General features: G+C 43.0%; 2 protein-coding genes across 4 annotated transcripts in view; one reads left to right on the top strand and one right to left on the bottom strand.

The window, feature by feature from the left end:
* Nucleotides 1-24,386, bottom strand: part of LOC126560898 (uncharacterized) — a 502,800-nt gene that overhangs the window by 273,364 nt on the left and 205,050 nt on the right. The gene's annotated exons all lie outside the window — the stretch shown is intronic.
* LOC126561296 (protein still life, isoform SIF type 1) overlaps nucleotides 1-24,386 on the top strand; it is an 87,732-nt gene that overhangs the window by 4,550 nt on the left and 58,796 nt on the right. For 2 of the 3 annotated variants that reach the window (XM_050217344.1, XM_050217342.1), the window contains exons 11-13: nucleotides 1,356-1,536; nucleotides 1,610-1,864; nucleotides 2,050-2,179. In XM_050217344.1, coding sequence (XP_050073301.1) covers nucleotides 1,356-1,536; nucleotides 1,610-1,864; nucleotides 2,050-2,179 — 566 coding nt within the window. Of the gene's footprint in view, nucleotides 1-1,355; nucleotides 1,537-1,606; nucleotides 1,865-2,049; nucleotides 2,180-24,386 lie in introns of all 3 variants that reach the window. The other variant, XM_050217341.1, reaches the window with a different exon arrangement.

Genomic DNA, 24,386 nt, shown 5'->3' with positions numbered 1-24,386 from the left:
CCGAATGGGATTTGAACCCCGATCCTGTCATATGAAGATTGAAGACCGGCGCCCCTGTCACATCTACCTTCTAGCCGATTCCTTAGTTTAGCTAACTTTATTTCAAGAGAGTTGATACTGGTCATTCAATGTGAAAAAATTACACCACAAATGCTGATCCAACAAGCTGTCCCTAACACTCCAACTACAGATATTTTTTTAACTGACGTCCTTTCGAAATTGTCCTTCAAGAAGCTGCTTTTTATTTGGAATTCCAATTCTTATTACTTAAATAGCTCCTTCTAGATTTGAAGATCTCCCTACTTGGCCAAAGCAGCCATTTGAATAGTCAGTCCTCACTCTGAGAGTGCGATCTGGATGAAGTTTGATTACCGATCCTGCCGTGTGAAGATTCGATGGATAATATAATATATCTTAAGTGCTATTATACTAATAAGCTTTATAGAAGAAATGGAATCGTTTCCACATCTTCATCGAAGATCCTCCAAAATCAGTAAAGGTCGATTTAAAAACTTAACAAACCCACTTTTCACTTTACTAACGCACGAATTTATGCCAAGATTGCTGAAACCCTGTGCTGTAATCAAATAACTTCGTCCCGTTTGACATTCATAAAGAACACATTATCTATAAACTGATTAAAATTTAAGCATACAATCACCTTTACGGTCTACCCATGGGATAAAAATAGACAGCAAGAACCCAATCCCATCTCGTTTGCTTGGACTGGTTTGTTTACACTGAAAATAGAACGCGCTGTAAGGCACGAGCGTTTAATTACGGACCATCAAAAGGATTAAGCATCCTCTAGTGACAGCATTGACTAGAACGACACAATTTAATAACCTCTCCAACGGCGACCCTTTCCACACATCCACATTCATTCGTTTATTGCCTAGCGAAAAGAAAAAAAGCCATTCCCTTATCTTCCGTAACAATGTTCTACCTGTCCTAGCCCCATCACTAACCACCCGATGTAAACCAAATGGAGTTGAAAATTTTGAATAATTGATTAAATTTGATTTGAACGGTGTGCAGAGCAGGCAGGCAAGAACACACGAGCTCGTTTGGGTTGACATTTTGCTAAAGGAGATTTTATGGGGGAGCAAGTTTGATGACGAAAGGCAATTTGCTCTGCGTCTATTCCCACATCCTTCATTCCCACACAGCAAAAGAGGTCGGATTAGTTCCTGGAAATCTTTCCATTTTTAAAGGTGAAAGGTTTTCGGTAGGCTTTCCTGCCGAGGAAATTAATTTTCCTAATGCGTAGGCACCGGCGGTTTGGGTCGTAGATTCATAGCAGTTTCGTTCCTTTGTTTTATGTTTCAACTTTCTCACCCTTTCTCACACTCCAGGCAGTGCCAAATCATCGACGCTTCCGCTGCCCCACCGATTGGGCGGAAACGAACGGCCGGTGACGGTGCGGGAACGTGATCGGGACCGGGACGGTTACTACAGCGATCGGAATGAGCTGATACGCGAGCGGGAACGTGATCGGGACCGCGACCGTGGCTATCTTAGTGACCATAACTCGAAGTAAGTGTACCTGTGGAATGTCGCGCGCATTGCTGTGGCTCATATGACTATTTTGTCCCACTTACTGTAGCAGCTACTCGACGACGACCCGTTGCGCATCCTGCATCGGTGAATCGGCCCGTGCCCAATGGTTCCGGCACTCGGACGGATGGCGCTCGGGCAGCAGCACGTTCGGGTCTGGTTCCGGGCCCGGTTTGGTTTCGTCACAGAGCAACGCCGGCGGTGGTCACAAGCGGTCCCCGTGGGACTCACTGCCCTCGCTTCGGCAGGACTCGAGCCTGAACGATTCGGGCTACAAAAGCAATCGTGCGGACTCATTCGAACAGAGGTAAGCGATGTTGTGTGTGACTTGCGGTCTAGTGAATTTTGATAGCCAAACGCATGTTTGAAGCATGTTTAAGCAAATCCCATCAGTAATGGGAGAGCATAACATTAAATTTGAAACGCGTTCAGGAAACTTTGAATAGGATTTGTTTGCTCAACATCTATTCATTATTATTTTTCCCTTGACAGAGGAGTCTTTGATAGACAGGACAGTCTCCGCTCGGACTACATGAGCGATCGAGAGCCTCGCTACGGAATTGTACAGCAAGCTTCGATCGACAGCACCGATTCCCGTTTGTGCTACTTGACGTCTTCAGAGGTAAGTACAAACCAATTTGCTATTTGCCACCCTATAATGGATGTCTTAAAATTATCCGAAATTCTACCTTCTTATGAATTTATACTTCAATTTGAAAACATGGAGTTATTATGAATATTACTTATTAATAATTTTATAACATACTTGTATTGATGCCAATGCAAATTTGAAACTCATTCTGTCGAAACAAATGATCGCCAGAATTTCAAGCCAAACGTTAATTAACCAATACAGCAGCAAAACCCATCCATTGAACGTCCGTGCTAGGCCAACTGGAACAGAGCAACGCAATTTTGTGTTCTATTCAAAGTCATTTTATGCACGGAATCAACTTTGCATTCATTCTCGATCGCACTTACCCGCAACCATCCGATAATCTCGCCCTCAGCATCGATACGCCTTTTGCCCTCCAACTGCAACGAAAAATTCAATGCCTCGATTGCACCTTTCACAAAACCCAAAGCACAAGGGTGAAGCTGGCTTTTGCAGTCAGAAACTTACACTCAGCGTCAGTATCGGATAAGGAATTTGTTGCAACTTTTTGCACCCACAAACACACCCACACACCCACAAACACACATACAGTTACATTGTATGATTAACTTGGAGCACCTACAGCGAGGCACCATACGGCAAACAGGAATCCGTACACATTCCCAAATACCGATACGCCGGTAAAACGCTAGCCTTTGAGCTGCGATGCGGTCCCATGGGATGGCGCAACAACGCTCAGGCTTTGGTCGGGCTTGAATAGCTGTTCGTTAAACTATTTTGCAACAACCATGTCACCGGGCCCATTGGTCTAGCGGGGGTGGGACCGATCGGCGAATCGGCTCCGATGCTGATTGCTCCGGTGATTTATCGACTGGTTCTTCCCCTCGGACTGGGTTGAGATCGGGTAAGGGTGTGGAGTAGGATTTTCTGGAATTTTCCCAACAACTCAATACACAACTTGAGACTTACGGTGTTACGGTGCTGCGAGGTGATGTAAGGAGCTTCCCAATGCCCGCCTCCCCTGGGATACGCCCCGTTTCCTATTGCGGGGCCGTGTATCGGGTGTGCGCTATTGATCAGAGGATTTGCGATTAATAATCCTATCAGGAGATTAGGGAAACATTCAATCGGGTGCTCTTCTTCTTCCGCTGCTTGTTTGTGGGTATGTGAAACCAAAAGGGCACATGGATAAAATCGATCATTCCTGGAACTAGTTTGTAATAAAACGGTAGAGAATTTACCACAACCTCGACCACCCTGTTTCTGTACAAACTTCCACCACATCAATCAGTTTGTAAGTGTGGGGGAGAATCGTTTGATGAATACATTTATCCAGACACTTGCGCGTTAATCAAATTTCTCCGGCATAATCTCGCCGGTGATGCGTAGCCTTCAGATTGTTCTAAAACCACCAAAACCTGCCACTGACACTGTTTTTATTAAAACTATTAAAAAAAAAGGTTCATTACGTGACGCATATTGATGTAATTTAGCACAACGGTACACGATTGAGTGATTATGTTTCGGAATGTTAGCTGGCTGCCGAAAATAGTTTCGCATGAAAAACTTACCCTCCTCACCGAAAGCCACGGAAGACAACACAACATCTGCACACCAGCCGAGTGTGCGGCGGCCAAAAAACTAGTTTGCAGCAAAACTTTGTCCCAGAAGTGTTCGTTCGTTTCACGGTTCGGTATTTTTTCTTCTTCGTTTGCCCGCTAGCAGTTGGGATGTTCTGCTGCGGCGGCCCGGGACTCGTACACCAAGGTACCGAGTTCGGTAAAGAGTAATCTAATTACAATAATTTCCATGAAATGTAACATAATTAATGAGCGCAAAAAAACTTTCACCTACCTACCTGCCATCGTATATGCCAAGCCAGTCCTTTGGAGGTGGGATACGAGTGGGATGAGCAGATGGACTGGCGGTGCAACAGGGAATTTGGGAGGTATTTCTGCAGAAAAGTTACTGCGGCAATGTGTCGAACGTTTCCTACTATTGCGGGGTCGCATAAAGGATTTTATTAGCAAAGAAAAAAAAAAGGTTGGGAATACATCAGAACTTTTATGCGAATAAATGGAGGTGAGTTGTGTGAAAGGGGGCAAAAGTTCTGCACCATGATTGGATGGGTAAATTAAAGATGAGTACTAATTTTCGTATGTCGAAGCGACATCGTTGTATGATAAAGAGGCACTAACTGGTTTTATGCCGGGCTGGCGTAATTAACAAGGGGAGCAGTTTTGCACAGAAACGATGACATTTAGGAAAAATTATTGCATCGGATAACTCGTCAAATTTATTGCAATATTTTTTTATTTTAACTTCCGAAACTCAAATCATGATTTTTTTTAGAATTAAAGAAAAGCGGATAAAATATCCAACTAATTTCGTGAATATATCTATCGAAAATCCCGAATCCTTAAAAAATCGTCTCTCTTTTAAGGATCGTCAAGGAAGCCAATAATGGCGAGCAGCTTCCAAGAGTTGTAGAACAAAAAGGGAATCATATCAGGCTGCAAGTTTGTCAAGTCGAGACTTACACTACGGCAACATTGTTCCAAAAAGCTGGTCAGCTGAATACTTTCTAAGGCCAATCGATTGCTAACTTGAAGACAATGTTCCAAACACTGCTCGATGCATAAAAACCGTCTGACGATCATACATGTGTTACATACAGTACCGCAAGAGTACCAGTTTGAGTGAAATCCTGTCACATCAATGCCTTAGCTATCAATCCTGCCGTCAGTCAATGGAGTACCGAATCAGTGGGACTACAGCTGACAAAACAGTAACAGCTTACGATATGTACAATGGCACAAAGCCACAAAAGTGAATCTCCAAATCTATGACAACTTTGAGACTTTTGGATTTTCTTTTCATTTAGCTCTTCACCGTTTTCTGTTCGCTTCCTGTGCTATTATGTTTGAGGTTTTTCTCTTTTTCCCTCCCTCTTAAAGAAGCTTGTTTCATGTGTGTTGTGGTACACGTGACGTCCTTGCGGTTGAACGGTGCAAAGTTTTTTCTTCTTCTTCGGCTTACTGATTTGAATTGGATCAAGAAATAGCCCTGTACCGTCATTCCTTGCCCAGGGTGTACCGCAACTGGCGTACGGGACGCTTTGTTTGAGTGTACCTACCGTTGCAGATGGTCATGCGGCTGTGTGTATCACCCGGCCAGGGAACCACAGCCATAACCACATCGAAAAACAGAATGACAGACACAAGAAGCATAGGAAGCAGCTACCTTGTAAAGCTGACTTTATACTTCGGGATCTCCCGCACACTTGACTGATACGCTTCCGGTAGGCGGATGTAACTTCAGCTCTATGGCGGAACCAAACGAGAACCACCGCTCTGCTGTGCGTGTGTGAAGGTGTGTAAAGGGTTTCCTTAGCTTGTTGGAATTTACCCGTCTCTTGGCAAATCGTCTCGCCACTAAAACAGTATAATAGTAGCTTGACTTCTGTGAAGTGATTTCGCTCTTAGGTTGTCCCTTTGTTGGTACGGTACAGTAAGCGCAATGAAAAGATGCCTGTTTGTGTACATGTTAGCGTGTGTGTGTGTGTGTGTGTATGTATTTCAAAATTTAACTGACAACCCGTCGATAGGATTGCCGTCCAGTGAGGGCGCTTCAACAAATTTGTCATGCGACGGCTTGAAAAAGCAAACCCAGAACACTTCAGCACAGGAAGAATCGACTAGGGCGTCGATCCGGAGACACTCAATGATAGGCGAGATAAGTGCAGGAGATAAAGCGTAAGTTTTGGGGAAGGTGTGTGGGGAAGGGATGATGAACAAATATGGCGTAACCCTTTCCCAATTTGAGCTTGTTTGAGTTGGATCAGACGCGGGTAAACGGTGGGAAAATCATTTCCTTCCTGAAATTCTAAAAATATCGCTGTTGTGGGACGTTAGCAGTGCGAATAGTAGCGGAACGAAAGAAACCTTTCGGGGGATCTTTTCGTTTGAGGTATAGTCAGCTCTTAAGATGCGCGATTGATGAGTTCCGGAGATGTCATCGTAAGGCGCACCTTACAAAATGTTTTCAGCCTCGGATAAGTGTTCGATTACTTATCTAATTACAACATTTAAGAGTTCGGTCATTTGTTTCTATCTATAAAATTGTCTTTATTTTTCTCTCTTTAAGAGCTTTGGGCTAATCATTTATAATAACGTGGACTAAGTGCGTTAAGATATAGAGGGATATGGGACGCCAGGTTTTGAGACTTGATCAGACGGCATGTTAGCTTCATAGTTCATAAACAATTTCCAGCAATTGGAGCTGATAATTATAAACTCAACTATTTGTCCTCTACACTCGAGTTGAAGTGCTCAGAACAACATTTAAGGTAGTATCTTCCAGAACCTTCTCGGAATGTTATTCACTAGTGAAGAGTCGAACAAGCTGCACAGCTTCATTCGATCAATTGCCAAACCCTTTTCACCATTGGTACAACTTTCGAATCCCACCCAAACGAAAACACGATCGATCTTGCAACACGCGTTTACTTGACTGGGTACTTCGGGAAAAATTCGACAACTCTCGCACCACGTTTCCCGTTTGCGAATGTACAGCTTCTTGAACATGTCAAACCCATCCGGGAATTTTGCTGGTGGATTGGATGGACGACAAATTTGCTACCGGCACCCGCACCGGATACCAATCGTTCGAGGAAAACTTTTTCCCCATTCTTGTATTTACCGTTTCGGTCGCGGCTCTTCCACGTATTGTTCATCGCTCATCCTTCTTCGCCAGTGCTCAGATTGGGAGTCGATGGGTAGAGTTTGAAGTTTGGTGCCACTAAGCAGCTGAATGGAACCCGCAACGTGTTCCTGTTGCGAAGTGTGGGCGAAAGAATCATTTCTAATTTCTCCTCGCTGATTGATGGTCCCCAGTTAGTGAGTACGAAGCACACTTCCGAGGGTGCTCAAACCACAATCGTTCCATCCCGGATGCTCACTGTGACTATGGGGAATGGGTGTTGTATGTGTGTGTGTTTCAATGTGTCCAGAGTGCGTGTTCCTGAGCTGGATGCCTTGGATTGCTAGTAGGTCATAGCAATAGCAGCATCAACGATCCGGATAAACGTATCTGAACGAAGAAAAGCATTTCACAAAGTGAACAAAGAAACATACAACAACAAAAAAAAAGGGCACAAACACAACGATACGCCAAAGTCCAAAGTGCAGTCCGGTAATTGAGTTTGAACTTTTTGATGTGTTTACAACTGCCGTGTTAAAGTTATAATTGCTTCCCATCCAATCCATCATCGATGTTTTTTTTTTCGCCCACCTCCCGAAACGGGATGCGAACCAGTGAATGGAGTCTTTAGTTTGGTGAGCGAGCTATCGCTTTTGTTCATCGAAGCAGCAACAAAACCAACGGCAAGCGTATCCGATTGTCCTTCACTAATGCGGATGGCAAAAATTAGCTTCGGTTCGATTTTACTCCCCTTCACAGTTACGTCAGGCTAACGAGCGATGAAGATGTTGTTTTTGTTTTGCTTTGGACTTTTCGATGATAACGAAAGCTACATTGAACGGTTGATAAAAAGAAAGAGCAGGGCAAGCACTGTAGACAGTCGATGAAGATAGGATCTTATTTTCTTGGGCGGTTTTTTCGCTGTGTGTGTGATGCTGTCTCTAATCACAGCGAAGAAGCAATAAGAGCCAACGATAAAATGAATGTTTCGAAAGGACGCCTTACGGTTTGCAATACAGCCGTGCAATAAAACAACACGATTCCGGAGGCTGAGTAAAGCTTGAAAAATGGCCGCGCAGATGGGCAGACTTAAAATGGGCGGAAATGGAAGAAGCGTGGAACCTTCAATAGAATCGCTTATTCGTTTCGTGTTGGTATGTGTCTATATTTTTAGTAGTGGTTTCTGTGTTGGCTGTTTTCTTGTCGAGTTTCTGATGCTGCGACTCGTTGGAACGGAAACGCAAAATGAACAGAACGCGACGAAAGACCTTGGTATAAGTTGCGTAACATTTGTCAAGCAATGGCCAGCTTCCACTGGTCGTTTGTTCTTAACTGTGACACGTGTGCTATGCTGCATGCTTGGGTGCTTGTTGGGTGGTTTTGAAGAGAAAACGAAAGCATAAAATAAAATATGCAAAAATAAATAAGTCAAACAAATTAAAGCAAAACAACGGAACGCTTCGATTCAATTCACGCACGACAAATGTGACCGGGTGGAATTGAAGTAGTAAATAATGAGGAGTAAAAGGAGCAGGAGAGAAATAGAGAGCGAAAAAGAGAGAAATAACGGGCAACCGCCCCAAACACTTCGATGCAAATTAGTGTGGCGAAAGTTTGTGGCTGTTTTAATGATTTTATAGCCCCGAAAGTCTGCTTGATTAATGAGCCGGCCTGGGTTGTGTATGGGGGCGTGTACGGTGGGATACGCCGATGGTTACCGTTTCTGCTCCGGAACCGGAGAGGAACGGTGTCCAATCGCGGATGCGGAAATTGTGTTAAAATAATTTATGATTATAGCACGGAACGGAACCACCAACGGTCCCGTTGCGGTGCTACGGAAATGTTGAGAAAATATTGCATTAAAATAACATGTATCGTAAATTGCATAATGGTCAGTGGACAGCTCGTGGGCAGGGATATGCACGGTAAACTGTTTTGCAATAAATAAAATTGACCAGATAAAACATAATTGATGCTATTGTGCGTAAAATAATGGGTCTTTCATAAGGTGTGGTGAGGTACCATTAAAAAGGGGTCACAAAGGATAAAATAATGAAAAAATGAGAATCTTGTTAATGCTGCTCAAATATTTGTTGTCTATTTTAGTAATGTAATACATGCTCGGAATTGGTGCTCAATCCCTCTGTATCTCTTCTTGGCTCTGTGTCCTTTAATGCTTTATTATATGTTCAAAAACTTCAATTATTCCCAAGGACGAATTACAATATACTGACTCACACCTGATTTCTGTTCATCAACACTACAGTTCCCAGAAGTAGCTGGGAAACAGTTCTGAATAATCTGAATAATTTTGTAGAAAGTTTGATAAAAAATTTCCCCAAAATTTGGAAGCGATCAGAAGGGAATGAAAGCCTTGTGGAATGAAAGCGCAATGTATTTGACTCCAAAAACTCAAAATAATTAAAAGGATGTAAAAGGGATTTATTCGTCTTTTTGATACTATAGTTCTCAATTCTCTCAGTCAGGATGGAACGGTCCGGGCTTGTTTTGAACCCCTGTCCTACCGTGTGTAGAATGGCGCCAATGTAGCCTCTACTATCTGACTGCTCCTACTGAACTGAATTGCTGCAATCCTGCTCAATGTTCCATAGAGACAACCCGTTTTTATCGGAACAAGATAATAACATAAAGATAATTTCAATTCATGAAAAGAATAATTTAAAATTTTTGAAAACATTTTCGGGGAATGGAAAGTTCTGAGCAATTCTGCAACTGCAAAACAATAATATATTAATTTTAAAAATTTCAGAAGATAAATTACAATGTGAAAGATAAAATAAGAATAATTTAATTAAAATCTAATAGCCAAAAAGGTTTTACTTTCGGTGTTTCAATATCCGACAAGATATTCATTTACATGAACATTCAAACAGATATTAAAGTCCAGCAACATCGGAAGAAAAAAAAGCACATTCCGAAACATACATTCCCCTGCTAAAGCATTCAAATATGCTTCCCGCATGAATGGCAAGACGGCCCAATTTAAATTGGTATAATATTAATCAACGTGATATCCAAACCTGAACGCAAATGAAGATGGAAAGACTGTTGATTGAATATCAATGAAAATGAGCCATTCACTGTGTTTGCGTGTACGTTGTAAACCATGAGTTTCTCTCTTATTCCGGGGTCGTTTCCTGCGTTCTTTTCTGTTGCTTCTTTGCCCTCACCATGCCAACAAAACCAGCGAACAACCAATGTGCTTCAATGTCCAGAAGTATAGGGAAAACGGAATTTTTACGGACATTGGTTTTAATTTATTGCTAATTTTGAAATTTAATTTTACCCAAAAGGCAATCAATAGGTTTTGCTGGTCGAAAATCAATCGATGCGAAACGTGATCGTGGGAAGGAGGAGGGCTGATTTTCAATCTAGTTTGCCTTCTTGCTTAGTGGGGAAGATGGAAAATTTTATTTTTTTTTTTATTCATAAGGGACGGCCAGGCCGTATTGCTGGGAAGATGGAAAATTAACAAGCGGAAATACAAATCATTTTCCTTTTCATGTTTTGGTTTCTTGTGTGCATGCCTTCATGCTGAAATGTTTAACAATGTGTCGAAATCCTGTAACAGTACCAATAAGCTACACCGTGTGGATGGGCGCACATCCTCACTGCACAACAGGCTCTGTAACTTAATCATCATCGTGGATCAGACAAAAAGTAGCAGCAGCAAAATGAAGTTGAAATTTAAAATAATTTCACCAGTCTCACTACGTTCACTTGACGTTCGCTATTTCTGTGCCAGACACCGAAACGGCATTTATGTAGCCATCCGGTGGCACGCTTGTAACGCTTCCCGGGGCTTCCCCACCCGTACGGTAGATAATTACATCGAGCTTGAGTTTAATAAAAATATGACGTAATGCTTATCCAACAGTCCTTTCGCTCTCCCCTCTTCAACCCCTCGCACTCTCTTGGTGAGTGATGGTAGCGGATGTAAAGGTTGGTGCGAACCGCGAACCTTTTATGCTTCAATGCCCGCCCATTGTTGACGGGCGTGAGCAGCCATCTCCTGTCTCCATGACGTACCCCACGCGAGCCAGATGAGGCGCGCGAGTACGCGAACGGACACGACTGTTGAAAAGGCAACTCAAACCGTACCACCCGCCTGTCGGCAGTCGCCGAGCGTTGAAGTGCTTTCCCGGCTCTCCGGTCCGGCCACCGTGTAAGTGACTTTTTGCGCTGGATAATTAAAATTGACTTGTTGTGTTAGCGCGTCGAGCGTGGAACCAACGAGGCACTCCTGTTGCTTGTCTGCTGGCACCCGGCACGGATTGGGCGCGGGAGGTAAATATCTATTACGGATAACAACACCGGCACGTTGGTGTGTGAGAGAGCTTGGATTGCGATTTATAAAACACTCACACCCGTGCTCGTGCAACAGCCGACAGACTGAAAAGCGGATTTTCCCCAAACTCACTTCTTAGTATTTTTTCTGTTCTGTTTTGCAGTTTGGTCACTGCTGACACCCCAATTACGAAATTGGACGAGAAGCTTAGCCACCCCTAAGTTCCAACTGATATGGGATATACCAATTTTTGTACGGGCACAGCTTAAAAACAAGGAACGCTAGGCGAGAAGATTAAAGTTAGTGACATTTTCGTCACTAATGAAGATTTCTTTATTGCTCCATTCTTCCCTCTTCCTTCCTGGGAAGGGGTGGTACCATTGTTGGCAAATAAAAGAACCTCTGTGTGTGTTTGCTGAGTTTGGCCGGGTGCGACCGAACAATGGACTGAAAAGAGTGGAATTTTAATGGGTTTCTCTAGTTTTTTTTTACGAGCCCAGTGTTTGTGCTTAATCCTGGGATGATTGTTGAAATTACTGCACAATCAAGTGCATAAGTGTAATGTAAACGATGCTTAAGAGAATAATGTGGAGCACATATGCAAGAACTTTAAACTTGTCAATTGTTTAAAAAGTATTTAGTAAATTTTGCTAGTATATTATACTTTTCTTTATTTTTCGCGATAAATAAGTGAACGAGATGTTTAGAGATAGTCATTAGTTTCATGGTAATTTTGTTTAAATAGGACATTCGAACAACAATATAAAAATAGGAACTACATTTTGCAACTATTAGCTCAAGAAAAATGCTCTAGAATTTTAAATGCTCAATATGTCTTGAAGTGCCAGGATTTAAATTCTAGAAATTAATAATCTTTCGTTCACTTTGCTCCGTCTTTTTGATAAAAGTCACAAAACTTTATGCTGCAGAAGTGGCAACGTTCAGTGAACAATCCAATTTCCAACCAATTCATTATTTTTTCTTTTCAAATTCTTCTCTGATGGTCCCGATGTCCCTATTTTCCCTGACTCTCGATTAGCCGACTCAGAGTTGTAGCTCATTGTACAGGATTTTGTGGTTATCTCACCTTCGGCAGATTATATATCTTATAGCAATATTATCCATTTATTAATAATTACTAGCCTAAGTTCTAAAGAATGTTTAAAAAAATGTCCAGTACAACATTACATAAAAATCTTCAAAACGACCCTTCGATCCAGCGTCTCGTTTTTAACATTTGCACGCTTCTTGTGAGATCCACTCACAATTGTAATTGTTCTTCAAAAAAACCACACAACTCATACATTTATCTTCACTCCCCAAAACAATGCACATCAAATCATACACATTCTGAAGACCCACGTAATGATAACAAATGGCTCACGCAAAGATAAATTGAATCGCTGATGAGCGCGTTGGCCGCAGTGGGCGTACTAAATGCCGAATTGAGCTTGAGCCATCTTTCACTCGTACTGCTGCTGCTGCTCGTAGTGAATGTTTATTCTCCTTCTTTTTTTTTTTGTTTGCCACCTGCGTCCCCTTTACAGTACCTCTCGCATCACCCGTGCTCGGTAAACACAGAGCTGCCAGCCATTTTACCGATGATGCCACGTCGATGCTTACTAACCACAACCGCACGCGCCATCCCCATTGACATTGGCAGGATGAGCAACCGTGCAGGAGATGGAAATGGATTGAAATCGCACCACCGGGCCACCAATTGTTTGCCTCTCCCGTGTGCTGCACGGTAATGGAGCTGGTAATGAGGGCGGCATGGAGGTTAGCCGGGTGCCAGGTGTGAAAAACGAGACGGGGGGCGCTATTTACGTTCGGCAACACAAACTCAACTCTCGCGTAAAGCTGCACGAATCGATCCACGCCAAAATAACGAACGCATCGCCAAGTAACGAGGACATCCGTCCGTTTCAATTCGTTAAACTGGGATTGTCTTTCTTGTGGAGCGTTCGCTGGGTGGTTGGTGTGTGTTTGTGTGTGTGTGTGTGTTAGTACAATAAAAAATGAAATCATCTTGCTTCTGTGTTGGGTTGCGTCGAAGCAAAACAAAAAAAGAAATGACACACACCCAGCCCAAAAAACTCCAGCCCTAGGAAAGGATTTGCCTGAAACGAAGGTACCACGGAGAAAGGAGCACCATTTACGATTTCAATTGGTCTTACGGGTTCAGGCCTGGAATCGTTGGTACATGGGCAAAGGAGCGAGTGATGGAAGGAAAACATAGCACATCCTTTCACGACCGACCGAGCCCATGTTCGGGGTTATCGAGTGAAAATATTTACTTTGCCACCTGACCTGCGGAGATGTCCTGGGTCCGCCTACGTCCGTCCGGTGTGTCCTGATGCCGGTTGCTTTATGGCAGTACCACCGGGGCTGAGCAAGCGACTGAGGATCAAATTAAGTTTTATAACTAAACTTTCTTCAGCCCTTGCTGCGAGGACTGGGGATCAAATGGCAAAGGCGTGCGTGCTTCTATTTGCTTAAGCGTGTTTTGTTCCAAAAAACCTTATTTTTCCAACCGGATGAGCTTTGGTCCCGTACAACCGGGGATACCCATTCCGATCGTTTCCCATCGGATTGCAAATGGTGTTTGTGTGTGTGTGTGTTTTTCCCACCTCCCTTTATTTCTCGTTTCGTTTTTCGACAGAAGCATCGTGGGAAGAAAAGGCGAAAGCAGTGAGACGAAATATTTATCCTTTTTATTTGTTTCTATCCTACGCTTTTATTTTTCCCCCAACATCACTCTTTCTACCGAAACTCGTTTTCTATTTTGGCCCGTTTCGTGTTCGGGCCTGGTGAAGTGAAAGTGTGGTCCAAGGGAGAAAGTTTGCCCTATTTTATCGCTCTTTTTTGGGTTGAGTGAGTGTGAGTTCGATCTTCCCGACCGGAGTTGAATCCTAATTGATTTAATGAACTACCACGGTACCCTGCAACCGTTTCTGAGCTGAGCAGGTCCCCATCATTTTCACCCCATATCGGGAACATCCCTTAATACAACGGTCCAATGCTAAAGATCACCAATTGGACACACTAGTAGTGCGGATGTGCACCCATTCCGACCAATGGATGGCATTTGGAAGAACGATTTATTGGTGAAGTTGTGTTAATATCTTCCATCGCTTTGCTTCCTATATTTCGACAAAAGAGAAAGGATTGGGTGTGAAGGTTTGTTCACGAATCGGAAAAGGACTTACAACAATAAAGTAATGATGGAATTATCTAATACTTCGATAAAAACTTTTTTTTTAATACTATCTCATCTATCTGGCTATCTGACCGCATAAAAATTTGAGACATTGAGCTCAGAATTATGAGGATTCGTCTAATGACTTTTGTGGCACTCAAATAGACTTTCAATTGAATAATAATTTGCTGATTATTGAACGAGCTTGCTGAAATATTCTTCATCAGTTCGATGATACTATTCTTGGAAATATTAAAGCACAAATGAAGCTTTCAATTGTTGATTTTGGTTTGATTTTGGCCCTGGCAATTCTTTCCTAAATTGAGCCACAATAAATTCCCAAACTGCATGAGTGAAATCTACCAACATTTATCACAAATATTAAAGCTCCCCATGACCACCTAACCGAGCATCATGTCGTTTGCATCAAACACTAGTTTTCTGACGACTCTTGGGCAAACTTTTGTCGACCAAGCATATGATAGGGATGAGAAAACGACGCGAAAGCACGTCCCTTTGCGTTCGACCACACTAGCCCCGCTGGATCGATTCAAACTTAGCGCCTGTCCAGATATCCGCCATTCGCTTACATGCTTCTTCATCGTTTATTAACATCCACTCGCGTAATGGTATTTAATGGTACGCATAATCGGGCGTTGGTGTATCTACAAAACGGCTCACGGGTGGTTCCTTCACCGTGCCACAGCAAACTCACCGTGCGGCGTGAGGAGGAAACAGTTAGCGAACTGGGAAATCAGGCCAACTTTCACCTACCACCTTGAAACGTATGGTTACGGCAGGGCAAAATGGGGAAGGGGCGCGAAAGAAAGAAGTAAACAGGAAGGAACAACAGCAAAAAAAACCCTCCTACCCCCCTCCCCACTCCTTACCCCCTGACACCGTCGCGGTCGGGCCCATTCCGGTGCCAGACCCTGCGAAGGAAACGCAAAAATGGTGCAACTAACGAACTGGAAAGCAGAAAACAATCATTTCCTTTTGTGTCAAAATTTTCTTCAACCATTTATGCGCCATCAAGCAAAATATGGAAATGGGGACATGCGGTGAGGGGGAGAATTCTTTTTTCCTCCGAGGGCGCGTGTTTCATTGGATGATTTGCGTGTTTTTTGTTTTTGTTTTTGGCTATTTTTATGTGATGGTAGCGTATGTTTGCTGTGTGCGGGGTGTTTGCAGTTTTTCTCTGATTGCTGGATACCGATGGCAAGTCACGTGCCCGGCCTGTGAGCTTGGTCTTTTTCTGACGTGGATTTTCATTTTTCTTCTTTTTGTGTGTGTGTTTGTGCTAGTGTGTCTTAACGCTTATTTTTACATTGCCTTCTCGTAACATTAGTAATATTAGGTTCACTATTGAGTGTGGTTGGTATTTTGCTGAAGATCATCATAATTTATTTTTAAAAAAACTATGTTCAATGAGTGTCAGCCTAATAGCCTGTTTATTATACGAAATTTCAGTTTAAGACTCCAAGATATTCCGTTTATTATAAGCTCAATCCTTCGTTTTAAAACTTGTTTTTCTCTTGCAATGAAGTTCTTGACTTGAATGTCTTCAAAATATTACTTAGTCTAGCCGGCGCTATTCGTCAAAAATCAGATCAATTCTCCGTGGTGAGAACTAACTTCTCAACTTCGTTCAATCTGTAAACCATTCAATAGCCGTCAGGTCCTTAAGCCATGAAAAAGATTCTCTAGAGCAACTATAATTGTCAAATTATTTTAAAATTTCAACGCATAACTTCTCGAACAACCCAACAGTTTGACTACCGTCGCGAGACTCACTTCCGAGATAAAGAAAAAAAAAGAACCAAATTCTCCCAACATTACACGGTCCTGGACTAATGGAGCCTTACATAGCATAGACAAATGTCAAAAGAATGCTGTGCGAAGTTAGTGGCAAGTAGGTACCGTTTTTGTTTGAGTACGTCGTGCAGTGGTTCTGCCTCTGGTTCTGGTTCCAGATCTGTGGAACGGGAAAGATTGATGCGAAACGAATCTTGACGACCGAGGGTGTTTTCCGGCAGTCTAAGCTTCCCAAGCCAACTTGACTAAGTACCGGGAATGTGTACATCCGCTTGTGTACGAACTTAACTTATGAATTGGTCGGGAGTAATACTTGGAAGCCTAGTAAAGCGAAAGTAACGATATCATGAGGTGGCAGTATGTGGGGCTTTGGGAAGATGTGTCGGGTAGCTCAACAATTTCGGGCGAGGCCAATTACTGACGTAACTTTTCAACGAGCTTAGCAAGATGAAGATTTCGATCAAATTGTTGTGCTTGGCAGTTGATACAGGCCTTCTTACACAAGCTTCCCACATACACGTGCGTGCACAGTAAACGAAAAGAGAGGTTTCGACTCATGTGTGAAACTATAAAACACACTTTCATCAACGAAAATATTGACTTTGAAGAATGCAGCTTCACTGCAGCCCACAAGTGACGACCACCAAAATAAGCATCGGCTTTGTGGCGTTGCGGGTGTGCTTTCACTCTCCGGCTGTTCACAATAGAACGTTCCCTTAACAAAGGAACACCCGTTCCGTAACGACTCTGCATCCGTTCCCTCCCGGGAAATGGTTGGATAATTCCGAAACCATCAATCTGCATGTCGAACATCGGATTCGGGGCGTAGTAATGTTTATTTATCCGGCCTGCCTATCCCTCGGATACTACGACGATTCGTTGCGCCGGTAGTCTGCATTCGAATTCCCAAGTACATTAATATTTTTCCTGCTTCCTTCCGTCAACTGCTGCGCTTAGTCGTCCTGTTGCCAAAAGCGAACCAAAGTAACGCCGAACATCCTCGAATCGAACTCTCCAACACAAAGGCGGCTCAGTTCAACACGCCAAACCGAGCGTATCATCGAACACACTGAACTTCCGACCGCGCGCGGAGATGAAATCCACTTTGACAAATGTCAACACTCCAGCAACCGAACCAGCGCCCCCCCCCCCCCCCCCATCAATCTACCATTTTTGCGCATTCGATCTGTTTATCCGCGAGCTACAGTGCAGATCCGAGAAGGATAGAAATAGAGAGGTGCTCTACTACGTTCACTAACTCACCCGTCGCTTCCCAGTCTCGTTCTATATAAATCTACATCTATTTATTGTTCCGGGTTTGGCCCCGATGTCGGAAGCCCTTTTTTGGGCGGAAGCATTCTGCGGTGCTGATGGATGGAAAATTCGTAACGGACGGAGAATAGTTCGCGCTTGTTGTAGGCGCGATCGCGGCGCGGCTGCTGCGACTTTCTCGAGCGCAAAATAAATATGTACATAAATCAGCCTTCGACAACAGTCCGGTACGAGCAAGGTGGTTGTTGTGATGGTCTTGATGCTGCAAACGACATGCTATTGATGACGATACTTCTTTTTGTAATACACCCCTTTTTTGTGTCCTCGTGCACTCCACGGGCTTCGCTCGGGGATATAATGAGCAACTTTCAAACAAAGCATGATCATAAATATCATGTTATTGGATTATTTATAAAAGCTGAATAAATGTTTGGCAGAACAAAACTGCTCACTACAAACGCGGACGCATTGCGGTGGTATACGACACTTACGTTTTGAGGTTATTGTCGAATGCTTCCTAAATAAACTTCTTCAAAGATGTTACCCTGGGAAGCAACTGTTCTAACAGGTTCCAAAGAGTTATTCGATGTAATAAGATCATCGATTTCAAAAGTGTTTTTTGTCAACCGTTAGGATTATATTGATCGTCTCTTGATGTGGGCCAGCTGGTTCTTGTGGTACACATCAGGGAGACTATTCCTGTCACCTCTTCTACGGATATTCATGCGACTGTTGCGGCGAAGATGCGAGAGGACTTAAGCTTGCCATGAGTAAGTGTCACTCAGAGCTGACTCTCGAGGAGAGCAGTCTTCTAGATCATGGTCATGTCATCAACTGCGTCATGAAGAATTCGATTTCTCCGCCTCGAAGGAGTGTTAAGGTTACCACTTCTAGAATGTCGTTCGGGATAATTTTGACAGTCACCTACGGAGAAAGAAAAAAAATTACGGAGAAAGAGAAAAAGAAAGAAATAGTAGCTTACCATGTATTTTATTCATTTTATTCAAAATATTCGCCCTCGGCTTCTATTACGACCTCCACCCGTCTCCGGAACCGGGAACAAGCCCTGGCGACAGTTTCGCGGGATAGGGCCGCGAAAACGGACCTGAGCTCCGCCTTGGTGTTGCTGGAGGTTCTGTTGGTGTCCCGTTCCACCGCGCCCCACACGAGATAATCCATTGGATTAAGATCCGGGAAGCTGGGAGGCCACACATTCGGCGCGGTGAAGTCGTTGAAATTGGTCGCCAACCACTTTATCGTTTTGGAGGCTGTATGGTACGGAGCGGAATCCTGCTGGAACACGTACGGTCTGCCGTTGGCCACTCTCGTGATCCAAGGCTTTACGACTGTGTGTCCAGCATGGAAATGTACCCGTCTGCGTTCAGCCTCAGTCCCTGCTCGAAAAAATGGGGCGGCATCACGTCCCCTTCCGATGACGCGCAGGAAAACACCATCACCGTCTGGGCCAGCCAGCGGTAAGCCATCCACCGATTGTTCTGGGTGTTAACCGTGTCGGCGGTTGTCGCGTCCAGCGCGGATCATCATGATGCATGTGATCCGCTTCCACAATGTACTCTTTTTTGGCATTTTTTTATCACGAGATGTTTTCGCTGCTTGTTCCGTACACTTTTAGCTGTCGAATGACGTATTGCTTGTTTTCCTATGCCAACTCCATCACGAATTATAAACAAAAATGTAACTGTCAAAATTATCCCGAAAATTATGCCGAATATCCATGATGCGTTCCAGCATCCTATGCATTGCCGCAGTCATGAGATCATATTTGGATGGCATGAAGGACTCATTGTACGAACTCCCTGATTGATCTGATCCATAGGGATAATGAACTTCATGCTCACAACGAATGCATAGAGAAAGATATAGTTACTAATGAAAAATACAAGTTAAAATCCCCAAGTAAAAGGTTATCAGAAACAAAAAAAATCATTCCTCAAGTGTTTGGTTAAAACTCGATATGCAATGGTCCTATTAAAGTAAAAGGTTGTTTGCTATGATTTTGTTCATACTAGATAGTCTTAACCATCTTTCTTACTAAAAATTCTATCTCAATGCATCATTATTTACCGAACCATACACGTAAAACAAAAACACGGTGCGTGTCCTTCCTGGAAGCAATATCCCTTCCGAAGACAGATGACAGCGCTATAAAGGTAGCGTGCAAAGAACCACTTTTAGCCCAGAGAAGCAGTGGCTATAGATAGCGTTTATCGATTCGACCAAGGCTCAGTTGGTTGCGTAATCGCAGCTTAAAAAAGCCGTTGATTGTTTGAGCCGGAGCTGGGAGGAGTTCTAAAATTATTCCACACCAGCTATTGCTTTCGGAAGTGCGGTTACTGTTGGCAAGGGAGCAATTGGAGCCGGGGGGAAACAGTTTCATCGATTGGCCCCGATGACGGAAGCACGCACCGTTTGATGATGTGGAGATGATGGAAGGCTCGGCGTGTGTTGTCGAGGATACGCGGCTCGTTGGATGTTGATTTTAAGATAATTAATTTATAATCCTTTCCGGGCCTACTCCCATCCTGCTCGCGCGTTGAGTGCGCGTGTATGTGTGTATGTGTGTGTGTGTCTCCACGGTTTGGCAGTTAAGTTTTTGGCCACACATCAAAACCCCCCCCAAAACGGAAGCTGTGGAAATCGAGGCCAGCCAAATAACAACACATAATTGACCGCAGATTCAAATTGCTTTCGTGAAACCATTAGTCGGGTTGTGGTCCAACAATTGCGCTCGCATTTCTATCGCAAAATTTAACAAAAAAAAAACAAAGATAATGAAGTGGATCTCGTCGGTAGGCTGAAACACGTACGTGGGAAAAGCGTTTCACCCTTAAAAAGCACTTGCTGCTTGAAATGTGCTCGAGAGGCAAACCAAACCAAGCCGAATGGAACAATATATCTGTTCAAATGTATTTTATAACCACCTCGGCACACGGAACACCCGCCTGTGCGCTCGTTCGGTAGCTTTTCGAATCATATTTGCTCTCTGAATTGCTATCTTCAATATTTGCACAAATACAAACACGGTCCTAACAAATCCATTCGGATTGGTACGGCATTCGCCATACGCATCCTGCACCACTTATCATGAAGGGTAGCAGCATTTTCATTTTGACCAAACGCGTGTGCGAGATTAAGCTTTGGCAATGTTGTCGTGTGTTGTTTTGTTTACCATTTTGGACAGTTTTTTTTTTTCTAACCGCTTCACAAACCCTAAAGTGGTGCGAAAAGCTCGCATAAACTGTTGGATCTGCGTTGGGGCCCCAATCCGACCCGCCCAAATTGTGCAGTGGGAAATTAGAAACGCAGAAACAATTGCACTCAACCGATTGAGGTGCCACCGCAACAATGAATAATATCTATGTAAAGGGAGGTGGGAACAAACACACACACACACACACACACATACGCCATAACAGACTGCAGCTGCATTCACCATCAGTGCACTTTTATTGATGGCAATATTTCATTGTGAAACCCACGGTAACTTTTGCTCTTATCCACTATTGTAGTAGTTGAAATGGGTGGAGTCGTTAGTTTTTGCTTTGTTTTTGGTGGAACTTTTCATCGAAAATATCCAACAAAAAAAAAAAAAAAGCACGAGCTTTTTCTCCGAATGCGTCGCAATATTGTTCCATTGTTATTGCACAACCGTGTTTGTTTTTAAATTGGTTTCCCGTCGGACGGATGGGAGCGCAGTTTGTGTAGTGGTTCAACCCCAAAAGCGGATGACAACCTTTGTCCTTGCTGGATTGGATTCCACCACCCTCTCGAAGTTAACAGTGGATTTAAAAGCATCAATACCAACCGGGCTACGGGCTTTAGCGTCCAATAGAACCGGATGTGGTTACGCTTCATCGCGTTACAGAATGAATTGCACTGATGACACTTTTGTTTTTTGTGTGTGTGTATGTTTGTGTGTTTTTTTTCCTCTCTGTGGTAAAAACATCCCAACCCGAGCGAACCAAAATCTGACTTTGATGAACTGGTGCAGGTTAAATTGTGACAGCTGTGCTTTGGGCAATTGTTTTTTGAATATCCTGGCGTAACTCCTCCTACTGTTTCCCTCTATTGCTATTTGCACTTGACTTCGTCGAGTATGATGAAAATGGAATCCTTTGCCGCAGGGTAATCCGATGCGCTAACCGGGGTTTTTAGATTTGGCAAGTTGTGAAATGTTTATAATCAATCATTGGTTTTACTGTGCTACGAGAGCTTGCGAACGATATCGAGTGGCTCTCGGTTGTCTATGATTGTGATTATATGCTGAGAAATTGGATGATACTATTTTACGAGCAACATATCCATGATTCGGAAGGTTTCAGCTCAAATTAAGTATGACTTGCGCGCCTTGGGGCTCGAGTTTTACTTCGTAAGGAATAAGACTGACAAAATTTACTTCCCGTTTTTATAATTTTGCTGTTTAAAATCTGAAGGATTGTCGCACAAGGACAATATATAGTACAAACCAAAAGCATATGGAATATTTACCCCTTATTCTTCTTCTTAGCTTAACGACCCTTGTTGGTCAAAGCCGGCCAACCCCCCAAATTAGCCCTTTTTCTTATATTAAATAGGATCTTTGTGCTAGTTTTATCGGTGCAATTTGGGACATTCCGTTTGAATTTTTATGTTCGACAGAATGCTTCAAATGCACGCTAAAAACAAACTTTCCAACTATGTATCAAATTCTAACTATTATGTGATATTATTTTTGAATCAATCAACGTTTTAAAATTTATAGGTTTTTTTTTATTTTTCTCATCTTTAGTTCTTTCTAGGCTTTTGGCACTGATTATTTACCCTATTATTCTCATTTTCTTAAAACCGTCTGCTTGAAGCTTCTATGTTCAATTTTAAGTTTATATTGAAAACTTGATAACATATTGTAGAAACCTTCACTGGTAAAATTCAACGTTATTTAATATAAATGAACAAAATATATGAAATTCATAATACATTTTACAATACCAAATCTGATGGCGGATAAGGAAATACTCAAAAACCCAATTCTTCTATCGTTTACACTGCTCTTTAAACATCATTCAAAACTCAATGCTTTTGCTTAGTAAACAAATCATTCACAGTTAATAATTTTCCTCAAAGCACAACCTCGTGACTCCTCACCTAACGCTCCGTAAGCAGCAAGGAGCGCTGATTATTACTTTTGCTGCACACCGAAGCCATTCGAAAGCAATCAATCATCTGATTGATGCTTGCTTGGTGGTTCCTGGAAAATCCGTGAAACACGTGAACGATAGTTCGACTCGATCCATCATTTGCACCCTCTTAAACCCCTTCCGGTTCCATCCAAACCCCCGACGTGCAAATCGTTTCTCGATTCCATCAGCCGTTTCGTAACCGATCTCGAAGTAATGAGAGAAAAATGTGCATCATCGTTTTCCTTGCCCGCCATCTCGACGTGCCTCGTGCCACCCGAAGGCCCGATGATCGGTGTCAATTTGTGAAACGAGAGCTAAATATAGTGCAGTTGCATTGTGTTAGCAATGATGATGCAACAGCCGAGCCCCTTCCGCTGGTCGGGGCCTCCCTATGGCGTTTCATCGGGTTTCTGTTGCAAGTGCACGAGAGAAATCATCTCTCGCATGGAGTTGACGCATGGACCCTGGCAGTTCCGTCTTCCCTGTCCATATCTTTTGTCCTTTGTCCAGATTGTGCAGTACCTTACCCTTCCTCGTTCCATGGTACGGTGATCGTTTTAAAATAACTGAAATGACAGCTCGTTACGGTTCGCGCAGCACTCGTAACAGTCCTGCGAGTGTATCCTAGCAACGATGCAGAGATCGCGAGACTCGAACGAGTTCACCGGGCTAGTTTGTTGTGGTTTGCATCGGTGCGTGGCGCTCCAGCAAGAGAGAAAGTGAGCGAAATGGTTCGAGAATAGGATAATACGGGCAAACAACTCTCCAGCAGCCGTACGTACGGCAACATAGCAGCTACAGTGCCTGCCTGGTGTTTATGAGCGAATTGGCTCTCGGTTGCATTGTTGCATGCACACAATAGTTGCAACGCTTTTAGCTCGCTGCATTCGGTGGATGCAAAGTAACACGCGGAAGGAAGGAGTAGCAGACGAAGAAGCATAGCGGTGATCCAACATAGCAGTAGAACCGAAAAGTAGGACACCCGTCACAATGCGCCCAAGATAGTATTGGTTGATATGCAAGCTGTGCAAAGTTTTTCTTTTTTCCCTCTCTTTTTACGGGCGGGAAAAAAAAACTCGCCCAAGCAAAACTGACAGCTCTTTGTGTTGAGCTAATTGTGTAGGGAAAATGTGGAACATTGGGTAGAAATTTGGAATGCTATTTGACATTTGTTGACTGACTGTTTTGCCCAATCGGTGCAACAATAAGCTTTGATGCATGAGATGCAGAAAATGTGCTGCTTAACAGCTAGTGAGCGAAGCATCGGTTTTGAGGCGTATTGAAATAAATTATTGAAAATCAAATTTCATCATAATTTATAAACTTGGGAACGCTATATACATGCAGAGTATTTTGTCACACCAGGACTTTTTAAAATTTTCCAGATTAGTGAATTTCAATACTGTATGAATCTATAAAACCAACAGTTTGTTGGGAATTAGAGCATAAAAAAGCAAAACAAAAAGCTTCTACATTTCTTTATGAATATGAAAAAGTAAGAATGAAAACCATATTGAATTCGAACCTAATAATTCATCGCTTGAAAATGAAGCAATCAACAGCTCTAAAAAATCCTACCATTTGTGAATATGGCATCTTAGGAAGAAGTTTCTTTAATGAAGCGCAAATAATCCTAAAAGGAAACCTTAACAGTGATATTCAAAAATTAAAGTGTCTATGTGACACCAATGATTAAAAATTTATAATTTTAAAACAGATTCACAAAATTGATCCATT

The sequence above is a fragment of the Anopheles maculipalpis genome, chromosome 3RL (assembly GCF_943734695.1).
Source record: "Anopheles maculipalpis chromosome 3RL, idAnoMacuDA_375_x, whole genome shotgun sequence".
Lineage (NCBI taxonomy): Eukaryota > Metazoa > Arthropoda > Insecta > Diptera > Culicidae > Anopheles > Anopheles maculipalpis.
Note: the sequence above shows the minus strand (reverse complement) of the source record. Positions and strands in the feature narration are given on the sequence as shown.